A 14820-nucleotide genomic window follows, 5' to 3' on the forward strand; every position below is an offset into this window, starting at 1 on the left:
CGGACAGTTCTAGGAAGTGTCTTGGTGGTTCCAAACTACTTCCATTTAAGATTAACTTAATGGAGGCTACTGTCTTCTTGGGAACCTTAAGTGCTGCAGACATGTTTTGGTACCCTTCTCCAGATCTGTGCCTCGACACAATCCTGTCTTGGAGCTCTACAGATAATTCCTTCGACCTCATGGCTTGGTCTTTGCTCTGACATGCACTGTCAACTGCGGGACCTTATATAGACAGGTGTGTGCCTTTCCAAATCATGTCCAATCAGTTGGATTTGCCACAGGTGAACTCCAACCAAGTTGTAGAAACATCTCAAGGATGATCAATGGAAACAGCATGCACCTGAGCTCAATTTCGAGTCTCATAGCAAAGGGTCTGAATACTTACGTAAATAAGGTATTTCCATTTTTTATTTTCAACAAATTTGCAAACATTTCTAAAAACCTGTTTTTGTGTTGTCATTATGGGGTATTGTGTGTATATTGATAATTAAAACATTAATTTAATACATTTTGCATGTCTGAATACTTTCAGAATGCACTGTATGCACACACACACACACACACACACACACACAAACAAACAAACAAACAAACAAACAAACAAACAAACAAACAAACAAACAAACAAAAACACACACAAAAACACACACACACTGTCACGTTCTGACCTTAGTTCCTTTGTTAGGTCTTTATTTTTAGTTTGGTCAGGGCGTGAGTTGGGGCGGGCATTCTATGTTGTTTTTCTATGTTTTGTTCTGTAGGTGATTTTCTATGTGTTTGGCCTAGATTTGTTCTCAATCAGAGGCAGGTGTCAGTCGTTGTCTCTGATTGGGAGCCATATTTAGGTAGCCTGTTTTCATTTGTGTTTTGTGGGTGGTTGTATTAGTGTTTTCACCATACGGGACTGTTTCGGGTTGTTTGTTTTGTACTTTTGTTATTTCGTTCAGTGTTCTGTTTGATTTATTAAATATATCATTATGGACACCTACCACGCTGCGTATTGGTCCGATCCTTGCTACTCCTCGTCAGACGAAGAGGACGAAACCCGTTACACACACACACACACACACACACACACACACACACACACTGAGCTTGACTCAGCCCACCATGTGTTCAGAGGATTAAATAGTGTTTTTCACGGGACATGCCATCTGGACAGGGGTTGATCAGAGCAGGCTGGGGATTCACATTACTCCATGAACTACAATCAAATTAAGAACACATTAGGAGAAAAGGCAGAGGTTCAGACACAAACGCTATCATGCAATGTCATCATGATAGCGTGCTACACATCACTACTACCAGGTGTTGTGGCTTAGTCTTTGGGTAGTTTTTAATTTGGCTTTGTCAATGGACAAGATCATGTATTCCACTAATGATTCTGAGAGAGCAAAGAAAAAAATAATACCTTAATCCTTCTGCGATGACATAAAGTGCACAGATACCATGCCATTTGGAAAGGCATCTAGAGCCTTCTGGGCTCCCGAGTGGCACAGCAGTCTAAGGCACTGCATCTCAGTGCTAGAGGCATCACTACAGACCCTGGTTCGATCCTGGGCTGTATCACAACCGGCCATGGTTGGGAGTTCCATAGGGCGGCGCACAATTGGCCCAGTGTTGTCCGGGTTAGGGTTTGGCCGGGGTAGGCCATCATTGTACGTAAGAATTTGTTCTTAACTGACTTGCTTAGTTAAATAAAGGTTAAATAAATAAAAAATAAAACCCTATGACACAACAATTGTATCAGTAATTGCATTAGCAATAAATCATGGTGAGGCTCTTTACAATCAAAGTCTCAGGGCACAAGTAAACTCCTCAGATGACGACCACGACAGAGCACATCACTGGTTCCTCCCCTCTACTTATCCAGAAATTTAGAGGTGGGAGGAGGATTCCAGACCAGCATAGGGATCGAGACTCTCTTGACACCCACCTCAAATATATTCACAACACGGCACAGGAGCCCATCAGAGTGCTGGGCTTGCAACTTGGCTTTACGCTATGTGCACTGCTGAGCACTCCTGCATACAATACTACTACATACAGCTTATACTCTATCGCTCCTTTTTTATCTCTCCTCCACACTCGTCTGCTGAGAGAAGAGTGAGAACAAAGTGTATTGGAGAACCTTGGAAAGTGAGGGAGAATGAAAGAGAGAGGGAAAGAGAGAGGGGTAGAGTGAAAAAGAGAGAGAGACTGAAAGAGAGAGAGAGAAAAGAGAGGTTGAGGGAAAGAGAGAGAGCGGGACAGAGAGAGCGGGAGAGATAGAGACAGAGAGAGAATGTGTTTGAAGGGCTGTAAGTCTGAGTGTGTTCTTTGCTCGCAAGGGAGTTTCATCGCTTTTACCATCAGACGTTTGGATTAATTTGGTCTAACCCCACCAGCCTGGGAGCCGGACGAGAGACAGTAAAGGTATGTTTCACTGTTACGGACCTTAGTTGTTTTGTTTGTTTTGTGAGGATGAAATGCTACAATTACATAACAGAGAAGTGGAGTAGTTATACCCACTGGGTTAATTTCACTGTTTCATTAAAATAATAATTGAACTGAATATTTTATCTTTACAAAGATAAGATAGATAACGAAAAGACAGTAAAGTGTGACAGTAATGAAATAAGAAATTACTGGTACAGTAGCAAACCAAATCTGTCTATATCACCACCCGAAAACATCCTACTAACATGACTCCAAACTGGATTAAGCCCCATGGAGTATGCCTACATGGATTAAAAGATTGTTTTTATTGCATTTGAAGTGATAACATGCAGCAGCCCAGTCAGTCGTCTTTTGCTCAGTGATCTGCACTGGATGAAACTGATGCAAGTGGTGCAGGTATACAAATGCCATATAAAGAATTGCACAGAATTCCATATAAAGCTCCATGGTATTGTTTCTGTGTCTAGGTAAACACAAATACATGCAAGGAAGACAACTGCCTCAGTTTTCTTTCCTTTGACTTTCTGTTTTTATCTTTCCTTTCTAAATCCTGATGAAGGCACTGTGTGCCCAAGTGCCGTTTTTTGCCTTCACTGCATTAATAAAATATGTGAGTAGGCTACAATATAATGTTTGACTCTCCACTTTCTTCAAAATCACTTAAAAACAAAACATGATTTTATTGCCGGGATTTAGCACAGATATTGCTGACACGTGGTTTGTGCATTCACATGTGAGGCCATGTGCTAAACAGTGAGTATGGAAGTGTACAACCAAAGATTTCATGACTAAAGGCTGGTTTATACTACTTCTATTGACATGTCTGTATAGAGTGGTTGCAGTGACATCATGGAAATTCTATTGTTGTCCGAACTCAAACTTGTCATTATTTTTACCTTTATTTAACTAGGCAAGTCAGTTAATAAGAACAAATTCTTATTTTCAATGACAGCCTAGGAACAGTGTCTTGTTCAGTGGCAGAACAACAGATCTTTACCTTGTCAGCTCAGGAATTTGATCTGGCAACTTTTCAGTTACTAGTCCAACACTCTAACCACTAGGCTACCCTGCCGCCCCTGTATAAACACAAAAATGACAGCAGACTGGGGGTCCATAATAGCATAACTGGTGAATTTTAACACCAATAAATCCATCTGTTGGATTTAGTATATGTCAGTCTAGCAAACCAAGCAACTAAATGCAACTTTCTAGATAATGTTTTTGGTTCACTTCTAGCTTGTTGGAAGGTGTAAACGGTACAGTGAAATGGTTACTTGCATAGTGGAGTCTTTTGTTTAGAAAATGAACCATAATACATCTGACCCTTCTTTGGACACTGTGTTAACAAACCTCCAAACAAGCTTCAATGCCATACTCCTTCCGTGGCCTCCAACTGCTCTTAAATGCTAGTAAAACTAAATGCATGCTCTTCAACCAATTGCTGCTCGCACCCGCCTGCCCAACTAGCATCACTACTCTGGATGGTTCTGACTTAGAATATGTGGACAACTATAAATACCTAGGTGTCTGGCTAGACTATAAACTCTCCTTCCAGACTCATATTAAGCATCTCCAATCCAAAATTAAATCTAGAATCGGCTTCCTATTTCGCAACAAAGCCTCCTTCACTCATGCTGCCAAACATACCCTCGTAAAACTGACTATCCTACCGATCCTTGACTTCGGCGATGTCATTTACAAAATAGCCTCCAACACTACTCAGCAAACTGGATGCAGTCTATCACAGTGCCATCCGTTTTGTCACCAAAGCCCCATATACTACCCACCACTGCGACCTGTAAGCTCTCGTTGGCTGGCCCTCGCTTCATATTTGTCGCCAGACCCACTGTTTCCAGGTCATCTATAAGTCTTTGCTAGGTAAAGCTCCGCCTTACCTCAGCTCACTGGTCACCATAATAACACCCACCCGTAGCACACGCTCCAGCAGGTATATCTCACTGGTCATCCCCAAAGCCAACACCTCCTTTGGCCGCCTTTCCTTCCAGTTCTCTGCTGCCAAGGACTGGAACGAATTGCAAAAATCACTGAAGTTGGAGACTTATATTTCCCTCACTAACTTTAAGCATCAGCTATCTGAGCAGCTCACCGATCGCTGCAGCTGTACACAGCCCATCTGTAAATAGCCCATCCAACTACCTACCTCATCCCCATATTGTTTTTATTTACTTTTTTTGTTATTTTGCACACCAGTATTTCTACTTGCACATCATCATCTGCACATATATCACTCCAGTGTTAAATTGCTCAATTGTAATTACTTCGCTACTATGGCCTATTTATTGCCTTACCTCCCTAATCTTACTCCATTGGCTCACACTGTATATAGATTTTTCTCTTGTTATTCACTGTACTTTTGTTTATCCCATGTGTAACTCTATGTTGTTGTTTTTTTGTCGCACTGCTTTGCTTTATCTTGGCCAGGTCGCAGTTGTAAATGAGAACTTGTTCTCAACTGGCCTATCTGGTTAAATAAAGTTGAAATAATTTATTTTTATTTTTAATCCCAACTCATAACGTTACTACCCTTCATAGCTAGCTAACATTAGGCATTAACTAGCAATGCAAATGGATCTGAGATACGAATAACATTACTACACAGATCATACTCATAACATTAGCTAGCGAGCCAGCCAGCCAGCTAACGTTAGCTAGCTAGCTAACAGTGTGCTTTAACTTGCAATGAAAATTACTTTCTGACAAAATTAGAAAGATATAATATCTGAAAATGTAGCTAGCTAGACTCTCTTACCCTTATACATGGACGAACGCGTATCCCTCTCTGTCACGGATGCCATGGTTGCCCTTAGTTTGAAGATGTAATCCAGTTTTATACAACAGCCTTCTGTGTTCTCTTTTCAACTCCCTCCACATTTGCAATCAAACAACATTTTCTCCATCTCCTTAGCTATCATACTCTGCTCACACCAGGAATTCCACTGATTTCAAAACGTGGTCCTCCAGAAAGTGGAGAGCCACTTGTGCAGTTCTTCGTGATATCTTTCAAAAAAGCCGCTTTAGAAAGGATTACCTACACATAGTAAGCAGCTCATGTTATTGACAGAAGCGAGCTACATGGCAGACCAATCCTAACTCATCTCTCGGCATGTCCAGCCCTTCCATTATCTAAGCCAATCACGGCTAGCAGGAAGGTTCCTGTCAGGATTTGGCCAGGATTGTTCAGGTTTTGGTCACTAGATGCCCCCATTGTGCTTTTTTGACCCTTTTGTTTTTTCCCTTGTTCCAGTTATTATTTGCACCTGTGCCTCATTTCCCTTGAAAGTATTTAAACCCTTAGTGTTCCTCAGTTCTTTGCTCTGTGTTTGTATGTTAGCACCCAGCCCCAGCCATGCTGTGAACATTTGTTTCTCTAGTTGGATTTTCTTGAGGTACTCTGGTTTTGTTCTTGTTTATTTTTGATTATTCTTTTGAGGTTTGTTTTTTTCCCTGCTGTTCTTACCACTTTGTGGATTTTCCTTGTGTCTTGGAGGATATACATTTTTTCTCTTGGAATTACTTTTGACGTTGTGGATTTATATTTTTTGCCTGAAGATCTTTTCCTTTTTACTTTATTAAACCACCGTCTCTAGTACTGCTGTGTCTGCCTCATCTTCTGGGTTCTGCCGACTATTAGTGGCTCAGTTTACTAAGTGACTGTTTCTCACACCGGGTCCTGACAGGTTCCTGTCTTTTTCCGTGGCTAAACCAACTAGGCTCATAATTTAACAATTGTATTCTTATTTACAGAAGGTATACAAGTTTGTTGTTAAGGCACATGAAAGTTCACATGTTCCAGAAGGCATTTCTGCCCAAAAATGCATTGTGATATAAAAATATGCCTCTCATGTGAAGTAGTGATGCATGACATAAGCTTAGTTTCCTAAAACAAGTCACATTTTGTGACGGGCAGATTTTTCTTTGCAGTTTTAAAACTCATTTCATGCAATTATACTCATTTTGCCATGGGGTGGAGATACATTTTTGCGGTTTAAAAGCACATTTCATGCAATTCTACAAATTTTGCCATGGATTGGAGATGTTTTTGTTGTTGCAGTATTAAAGAGAATTTCCTGCAATTCTACACATTTTGCCGTGATCATACAATATCTGGGTGAGGGTGACTAACAAAATCATTGGGGGCCCCCTGGAGGTCAGGGCCCCTGTGCATGTGTCCTGGGTGCCCTGTCGGTAAATCGGACAGGATTACTGCAAAGTTTAGATAGCTGGCAGGACTAATTTACCTATCAATCAAAAAAATTGGCTAATTGAGTGACTATCAGGGACCGACATAACAAGAAGAAAACTGCTGATGCACTACCAAATTTACAAATTGCACCTTGTGTATTGTAATATTATAACTGGTAAGTTGAGACCCTGACTGAGTTCCCTTGGTGGGGGGCCCCTTAGTGGCCACTTGTTTTGCTTATTGGCAAGGCCGGCCCTGCATACAGTATGTAATGCAGTAAGTTGACTAACTTGTCCACACAACATTAAATAAGTTGGTCAACCCATAAAGATAATTGGCCATATTTGTTGAAAACTTAAAATTCCAAATTCAAATGATAAACTGTGATTTAGCACTTAAACTGTCGGCAGTGGAGAACCCAGTGATAAATTGTGTTGATATATTCCAAACCAGAATTCCTAAATTCTTCTACAACTGGGGCAGCAGAGCTGGTTTGACGTCATAGGATGATTGATGACATTTGTGTTTGGGAGGATTTGCAAATGTTTCAGGGAGAGTGTGTGGTGTGTGTGAGAGAGTGATAATTATGTAATAACATACAGTACAGATTGTTTAATGGTCTATAAGGGCATCTCAGACCATCCTTTCTTGGGGCTCTAGCACTGCATCTCAGTGCTAGAGGCATTACTACAGACCCTGGTTCGATTCCAAGCTGTATCAAAACCAGCCGTGATTGGGAGTCCCATAGGGCGGTGCATAATTGGCCCAGCGCTGTCCGGGTTAGGGTTTGGCCGCTGTAGGCTGTCATTGTAAATAAGAATTTGTTCTTAACTGACTTGCCTAGTTAAATAAAGGTTAAATAAATGTTTGTGATGTTTGTGCCTTTGGCCATGACTTTAAAGATATAAAAATTCTCTGAGGATAAATCATTACCGTACTGTACAGTATACAGGCCAGAGGGTCATATGTATGTGTTGATGCGATAATGCCAACACTGTTCCTAGGCTGTGCTGGTTCATATTGGGTTCTACTTTATATGAAAAACGGACTCTTATGTAACACAATTGCAGTCGAACACAATACCATTTCCTTTGTCTCTGAATATTGATCCAGCATCAAAAGTATTTTATGCTTTGCAATGTCCTCGTATTCCTTGTTCTTCGTTTCTATCTAAAAGTCGTGACACATCTCTCAATATAGAGATGGGGTGCACATGCAAAAAATACAAGTTTGTTCTTGCTTGCTGTAGTCTTATACATTTGAATTCAATATAGTACAGCCATCTCGGAGGTTTCTGCTACTACCTTTCTCAAGGGATGCTGTTGGACATCTCACAACACATCTCTCAACCCAAAGGATACTACTGGTGGATTAGGGATGGCTGTCTTTTAGGGATGTGCATCTAACCCTTTCAAGACGATTCAATACTTATATACACTGAACAAAAATATAAACACAACATGCAAAAATGTCAAAGATTTTACTGAGTTAGTTCATATAAGGAAATCAATCAATTGAAATGAATTCATTAGGCCCAAATCTATGGATTTCACATGACTGGGAATACATATATGAATCTGTTATTCACAGATACCTTAAAAAAAAGGTAGGGGTGTGGATCGTTAAACCAGTCAGTATCTGGTGTGACGACCATTTGCCTCATGCAGCGCGACACTGGAACACGCTGTCGTACACGTTGATCCAGAGCATCCCAAACATACTCAATGGGTGACATGTCCGGTGAGTAAGCAAGTCATGAAAGAACTGGGACATTTTCAGCTTCCAGGAATTGTGTTCAGATCCTTGCGTCATGGGGCCATGCATTATCATGCTGAAACATGAGGAGATGGCAGGGGCTGAATGGCACGACAATGGGCCTCAGGATCTCATCATGGCGTCTCCGTGCATTCAAATTACCATCAATAAAATGCAATTGTGTTCATTGTACTTAACCTATGCCTGTCCATACCATAACCCCACCGCCAGCATGGGCTACTCTGTTCACAACTTTGACATCAGCAAGGACGAGGAGCATGCAGATGAGCTTCCCTGAGACGGTTTCTGACAGTTTGTGCAGACATTCTTCAGTTGTGCAAACCCACAGTTTCATCAACTGTCTGGGTGGCTGGTCTCAGACGATCCCGCAGGTGAAGAAGTCGGATTTGGAGGTCCTCGTTGCACGTTATCTGCAGTTGTGAGGCCGGTTGGACGTACTGCCAAATTCTCTAAAATTATAATGGAAGCGGCTTATGAAAGAGAAGTTAACATTCACTTCTCTGGCAACAGCTCTGGTGGACATTCCTGCAGTCAGTATGTCAATTGCACATTCCCTCAACTTGAGACATCTGTGGCATTGAGTTGTGTGACAAAACTGCACATTTTAGAGTGGCATTGTATTGTCCCCAGCACACGGTGCACCTGTGTAATGATCATGCTGTTTAATCAGCTTCTGGATATGGCACTCCTGTCAGGTGGATGGATTATCTTGGCAAAGGAGAAATGCTTACAAACAGGGATGTAAACACATTTGAGCACAACATTTGGGAGAAATAATATTTTTGTGCATATGGAACATTTATGGGATCTTTTATTTCAGCTCATGAGACCAAAACTTTTGTATTTTTATTCAGGATAGATAGAGTGCATTCGGGAAGTATTCAGACCGCTTCCCTTTTTCCACATTTTGTTACGTTACAGCCTTATTCTAAAATGTATAATTTATTTGTATTTTTGTATACAATAACAGGTTTTTAGAAATGTTTGCAAATTTATAAAAAATTCTAAACTGAAATACCTTATTTACATAAGCATTCAGACCCTTTGCTTTGAGACTCGAAATTGAGCTCAGGTGCATGTGGTTTCCATTGATCATCCTTGAGATGTTTCTACAACTTGATTGGAGTCCACCTGTGGTAAACTCAACTGATTTACCACAGTTGAGTTTGTCAACTTGATTGGACATGATTTGGAAGGCACACACCTGTCTATATAAGGTCCCACAGTTGACAGAGTATGTCAGAGCAAAAACCAAGCTATGAGGTCGAAGGAATTATCCGTAGAGCGCCGAGACAGGATTGTGTGAGGCACAGATCTAAGAAAGGGTATCAAAACAGCATTGAAAGCCCCCAAGAACACAGTGGCCTCCATCATTCTTAAATGTAAGACGTTTGGAACCACCAAGACTCTTCCTAGAGCTGGCCAACCGGCCAAACTGAGCAATCGGGGAGAAGGGCCTTGGTCAGGGAGGTGATCAAGAATCCGATGGTCACTCTGACAGAGCTCCAGAGTTCCTCTGTGGAGATGGGAGAACCTTGCAGAAGGACAACCATCTCTGTGGCACTGCACCAATCAGGCCTGTATGGTAAAGTGGCCAGACGAAAGCCACTCCTGAGTAAAAGGCACATGACAGCCAGTTTGAAGTTTGCCAAAAGGCACCTAAAGAACTCTCAGACCATGTGAAACAAGATTCTCTCGTCTGATAAAACCAAGATAGAACTCTTTGGGTTGAATGCCAAACGTCACGTCTGGAGGAAACCTGGCATCATCCCTATGGTGAAGCATGGTGGTAGCAGCATCATGCTGTGGGGATGTTTTCAGCGGCACGGACTGGGAGACTAGTCAGGATCGAGGGAAAGATGAACGGAGCAAAGTACACAGAGATCTTTCATGGAAACCTGCTCCAGAGCGCTTAGGACCTCAGACTGGGTTGAAGGTTCACCTTCCAACAGGACAATGACCCTAAGCACACAACAAAGACAGCGCAGGTGTGGCTTCGGGACAAGTCTCTGAATGTCCTTGAGTGGCCCAGCCAGAGCCTGGACTTGAAACCGATCAAACATCTCTTGAGAGACCTGAAAATAGCTGTACAGCGACACTCTCCATCCAACCTGACCGTGCTTGAGAGGATCTGCAGAGAAGAATGGGAGAAACTCCCCAAATATAGGTGTGCCAAGCTTGTAGCGTCATACCCAAGAGGACTCTAGGCTGTAATTTCAGCTAAAGATGCTTCAACAAAGTACTGAGTAAAGATATTTCAGTTTTACATTTTTAATACATCTGTAAAAATTTCTAAAAACCTGTTCTTGCTTTGTCATTATGGGGTATTGTGTGTGGATTGATGAGGGAGAGAAAACGATGTAATCCATTTTAGAATAAGGCTGTAACGTAACGAAATGTGGTTTGAATACTTTTCGAATGTACTGTACATACAGGAACAATACGTTTCAGTTTCAAATTATTCAGTGCTATTCAGTTTGATTAGAGGAACGCGTTGATGTGATTCAATAACATTTGTTGATTAAGATTTATTTTCCATGTGAATCAAAATCTGCTGCTCATGGAGTTCATGAGCTGCGGCTATGAGATGGATCGGCCTGAGCTAATTGTGTGTGTGTGACCTAATGTCTATGGTGTATGTAGTCACCTGAGCTCAGCTAAGGGAGAATAGTGGGCATCTAACACCCCACTATCAGATTAGGGGTGGCTGTCTGTTAAGTCACATGTTTGTGCAGTAAGGGGGTTGGTTGTGCCCTCCTTTGCCAGTATTAGTGCCATGCAGGCTCCCACACACACACACACACACCACACACACACACACACACACACACACACACACACACACACACACACACACACACACACACACACACACACACACACACACACACACACACACACACACACACACACACACACACACACATACCACACACACAAGTCTGTTCTCATTAGGCCTTCTGCTCTGGAGGCAGAGAAACTACAGAAGACATCTCACATCAACTGTAAAATAACAGTGATGACTTATGATGGCCTACTCATTAAGTCAAACAGTACTTTATAGGACACAACAATATAATTTGTGTCAAAAAGTCATATGGATGCAGGTACTATAATCAACAAGATCATCCAACACGTCATCAGTCTGATGTTGTCATCATTCGGTGATCACTCAATCTCAGAAAGTGGGATATGGAATAGCCGAGTGTGGCACGATACAAGGACATTTTGTACAATCTTGGGACTTGCCTTCCAGACAGATAAGAACAGCGGGGGTTTAGCCTCCAGAGAATACATGGATGCACAATAACCTGTTAACCAGGGAATATAGCCTACCATCGCACAATGAAGGAGAGAAACTACTGTAAATTTGTATAAACCCGAAGCTAAAAATAAACCGGTCTGTTGAAGCAGATTTGTAGGGGGGAGGGATAGAAGTAAAGAGGGATGAGGGGCGGGATCAGTGGAAGTGGGCCTACAGCTGTCATTCAGTGCTATGCATACAGACGCTGCACTGTTAACAACTAACACTAGTTTAGAAGAGGTGGACTGTTTAAAGAAGTTTTGACTGGTTCAGAATGCCACCATGGCGCGTCAATAAGGCAGATGAAACGAAGAGATGAAGCAAGAATCAAAATAGTGGGGTTTATTGCACACACAGACACAGGAGCACTTGGGGAACAGTTGCAGGATAACGTTGAGGTTTACTAGGGAAATACAAGAGGGGGATACAAACACATTTTAACATACAAGCATGACTGACAAGTGCAAAATGGATAACTCAAATGCATCTCAAATGCTGGACTGACAGGAAATGGTACATGCAGAATATACACTAACTTTAACAAGGATCCTAATATGAACATGTATACATATTCTTCAATAATGAAAGGTACTCACTTGTCAGTCACTCACAAAATGGAAAGGAAAATATAAGTTGGCCCCCCCATGCACTTACCAACAGAAATAAGGAAGACTGGAGGGTGCTAATGAACAGAGTGGAGAGGGTTGAGGTGAGTGGCAAGGGAGGGGCATGGCCAGAGGTTAAGGGTGAGGACATAAGCCTTCACAACAACTAGTGTGCAATGTCTTTGAAGGGGACTACAAAGTATCCCCTTCAAGTCAAAAGGTGACAGGAATTCTAGTTAATTATGCAATATGTAAACTATTCTCTAATCTCCAGTATGCAGTTGTTGTTAGAAATGCAGGAATGTCACATACTTTATGCAAAGTAAATTAGAAAGTCAAAACACTGACAGAGAACCTGGATCCTTGACATCTAGCTCTGGCACTGCCTCCTCCAGTTTCCTCCAGTCACTTCAAGTAAAATCAATGTTTGGACCAATTCCTGGACACTGGCACAATATATTGTATCTTTCATGCTCCCTTACAGTGATTTTTCTGGACGTGGAGTCTCGTCATTTTTGCTCATCTCCCTTTCCTCTGTGTGTGTGACTTTGTTTGATGTCTGCTCCTGCTCCACTAACTTCACATAGCCTGACTCGCAGAATTAAATGCACGCCAGAGGACCAATTTGCTCATGTTTCATTTTTCCGGAATCATTATCCGTAAAATCCCTCCGGTAAGATACTGTCAAGGTTGACTAGACGAACATAGAAAGTGCATTTGACCTCAAAATGAGTAGATATAATCGTAGCAGAGTTTGTTAATAATGATGATGAGTTACTGATGTGCCAGTTATAAGATTGGGACTGTATGAAGTACTGCTGTTTATTTCAATGCAGTACTTTGTATGTAATCTCGTCCCCAGGCTATATTGCTACCACATATAGAAAGAGAGACAGGTTCAATTGGCTGGTGGATAAGATTATTTTCCATGTTGTCTTGTAACTACTTTAACTGCATTGTAAAGTAAGCCCATGTCTTCCCTCTTTCCACCAGGAGACCTAGGTAATGAGGGACTAGTTGAGTGAGAAGCCAAACATCTTGGAGACCAATCTACCCATGTCACCACAACATCCTCCTATCCCTTTCTTCATTGGATCTACAACCCAGCTGATATTGTCTCACTGACAGTCTCTCACTGGAATTCAACAGAGATACTCCACTGCCCAGATTACCGATGATTACAAGGAACGGTCTGCTGTTGGTCTTTTGGTTTCTCTTGGACAAAGGTTTCCTGGCTCCCCTCCACGCGCCGCCCCAAAGCAGGATGGGAAGAGAGCAACACCTGAGGGGTGTGGAAGGACTGGGACTGAGGAGACATGTGGCGTCAGGGGTTCAGAGGGTGAAGAGAGGATGGGTGTGGAACCAGTTCTTTGTACTGGAGGAATATATGGGATCGGAACCACAATATGTTGGAAAGGTAAGGCCACCATCATTTTAAAGCATTCAATTCAGACTTATCTATATCAACTTTCCCACAGTAGGTTGGAAAAGAAAGGCAACATAAGTTCAATGTTATGGTTCTCTAAGACTAATCAATGTAAACCTCTGTCTTTATTCTTGTGATGACAGTTTGAGGTCAGAAATCAAACTGAGGAGTTCGAAGGCTTGTGCCGCTGTCCGTTAAGACTTAAAGAATATAGGAATACAAGCAGCACGACACGAATCACATCTAATTGCTTGAGCTGCTTGATCGCTTCTGACTGCGATTTTGCAATTTTCTCAGCATCGGCTCTAATTATCCACACACAGAGGAAGTGAAAGGGATTTTTGGGCAGTTCCAAATCAAATTTTAAGAGGCATTAAGAACCATTCTGGAATCTGGCACTTCCAGCTCAAATGAAATAATGGCTTAGATTGACTTGTCAGCTGCTGATGCCAAGGCAATCTACCACAGCCTTTCTCACCACGCACAGTCCCGCTGGATGTGTTTCTGTTGGCTGAGAAAGGAAGGATGGGATAGTCGCATCCACACATTGTCAAACAGATGCTACAATTACTGAGTGATTCACTCCTCACAGTGGGTGCATCCCCAAATGGAATGTAACCAGTGTCTGAATGTAACCAGTGTCTGTGTTGAGAATGAGGATGGCAGAAGTCGTAACTGGCCAGCCCTGAGACCACTGATTAATCTGTTGCTGGTTAATAGGGGACAGTGTGAAGGATCAGGACCTTGATTATCACTGTGAGCAGCAATTTTGGAAAAGGGAACATAAACCAAATCTGTCTTGAAAACCATCTGACTGCCAGTTCATGAATCCCCCTCCAGCTAGAGATAGCTGTCTAATGGTTTCTGTTACTCTATTTAGGAAACCTACAGAGGCATATTACAGTATAACATGATAATTTGCACCCAAAGACTTTCCTCGGCCATTGCTTTGGTTATTGTTTCTATGTCGCCTTTGTAAAGAGATTTAGCAAGACAACACTATGATTTATAAACAGATACAAATGACAACTTTGAATTTACCAACAGGTAATGGCCACAGCCTTCC

General features: G+C 41.9%; 1 protein-coding gene across 1 annotated transcript in view; it reads left to right on the top strand.

Moving 5' to 3' along the window:
• The first annotated feature begins 2069 nt into the window (after positions 1-2069).
• LOC111956476 (cadherin-12-like) overlaps positions 2070-14820 on the top strand; it is a 37969-nt gene continuing 25218 nt past the window's right edge. The window contains exons 1-2 of the mRNA XM_023976915.2: positions 2070-2415; positions 13322-13745. Of these exons, the coding sequence (XP_023832683.1) occupies positions 13503-13745 (243 nt within the window). The 5' untranslated portion in view covers positions 2070-2415; positions 13322-13502. The remainder of the gene's footprint in view (positions 2416-13321; positions 13746-14820) is intronic.

This window comes from Salvelinus sp. IW2-2015, linkage group LG32 (assembly GCF_002910315.2).
Source record: "Salvelinus sp. IW2-2015 linkage group LG32, ASM291031v2, whole genome shotgun sequence".
In the NCBI taxonomy this organism is placed as follows: domain Eukaryota; kingdom Metazoa; phylum Chordata; class Actinopteri; order Salmoniformes; family Salmonidae; genus Salvelinus; species Salvelinus sp. IW2-2015.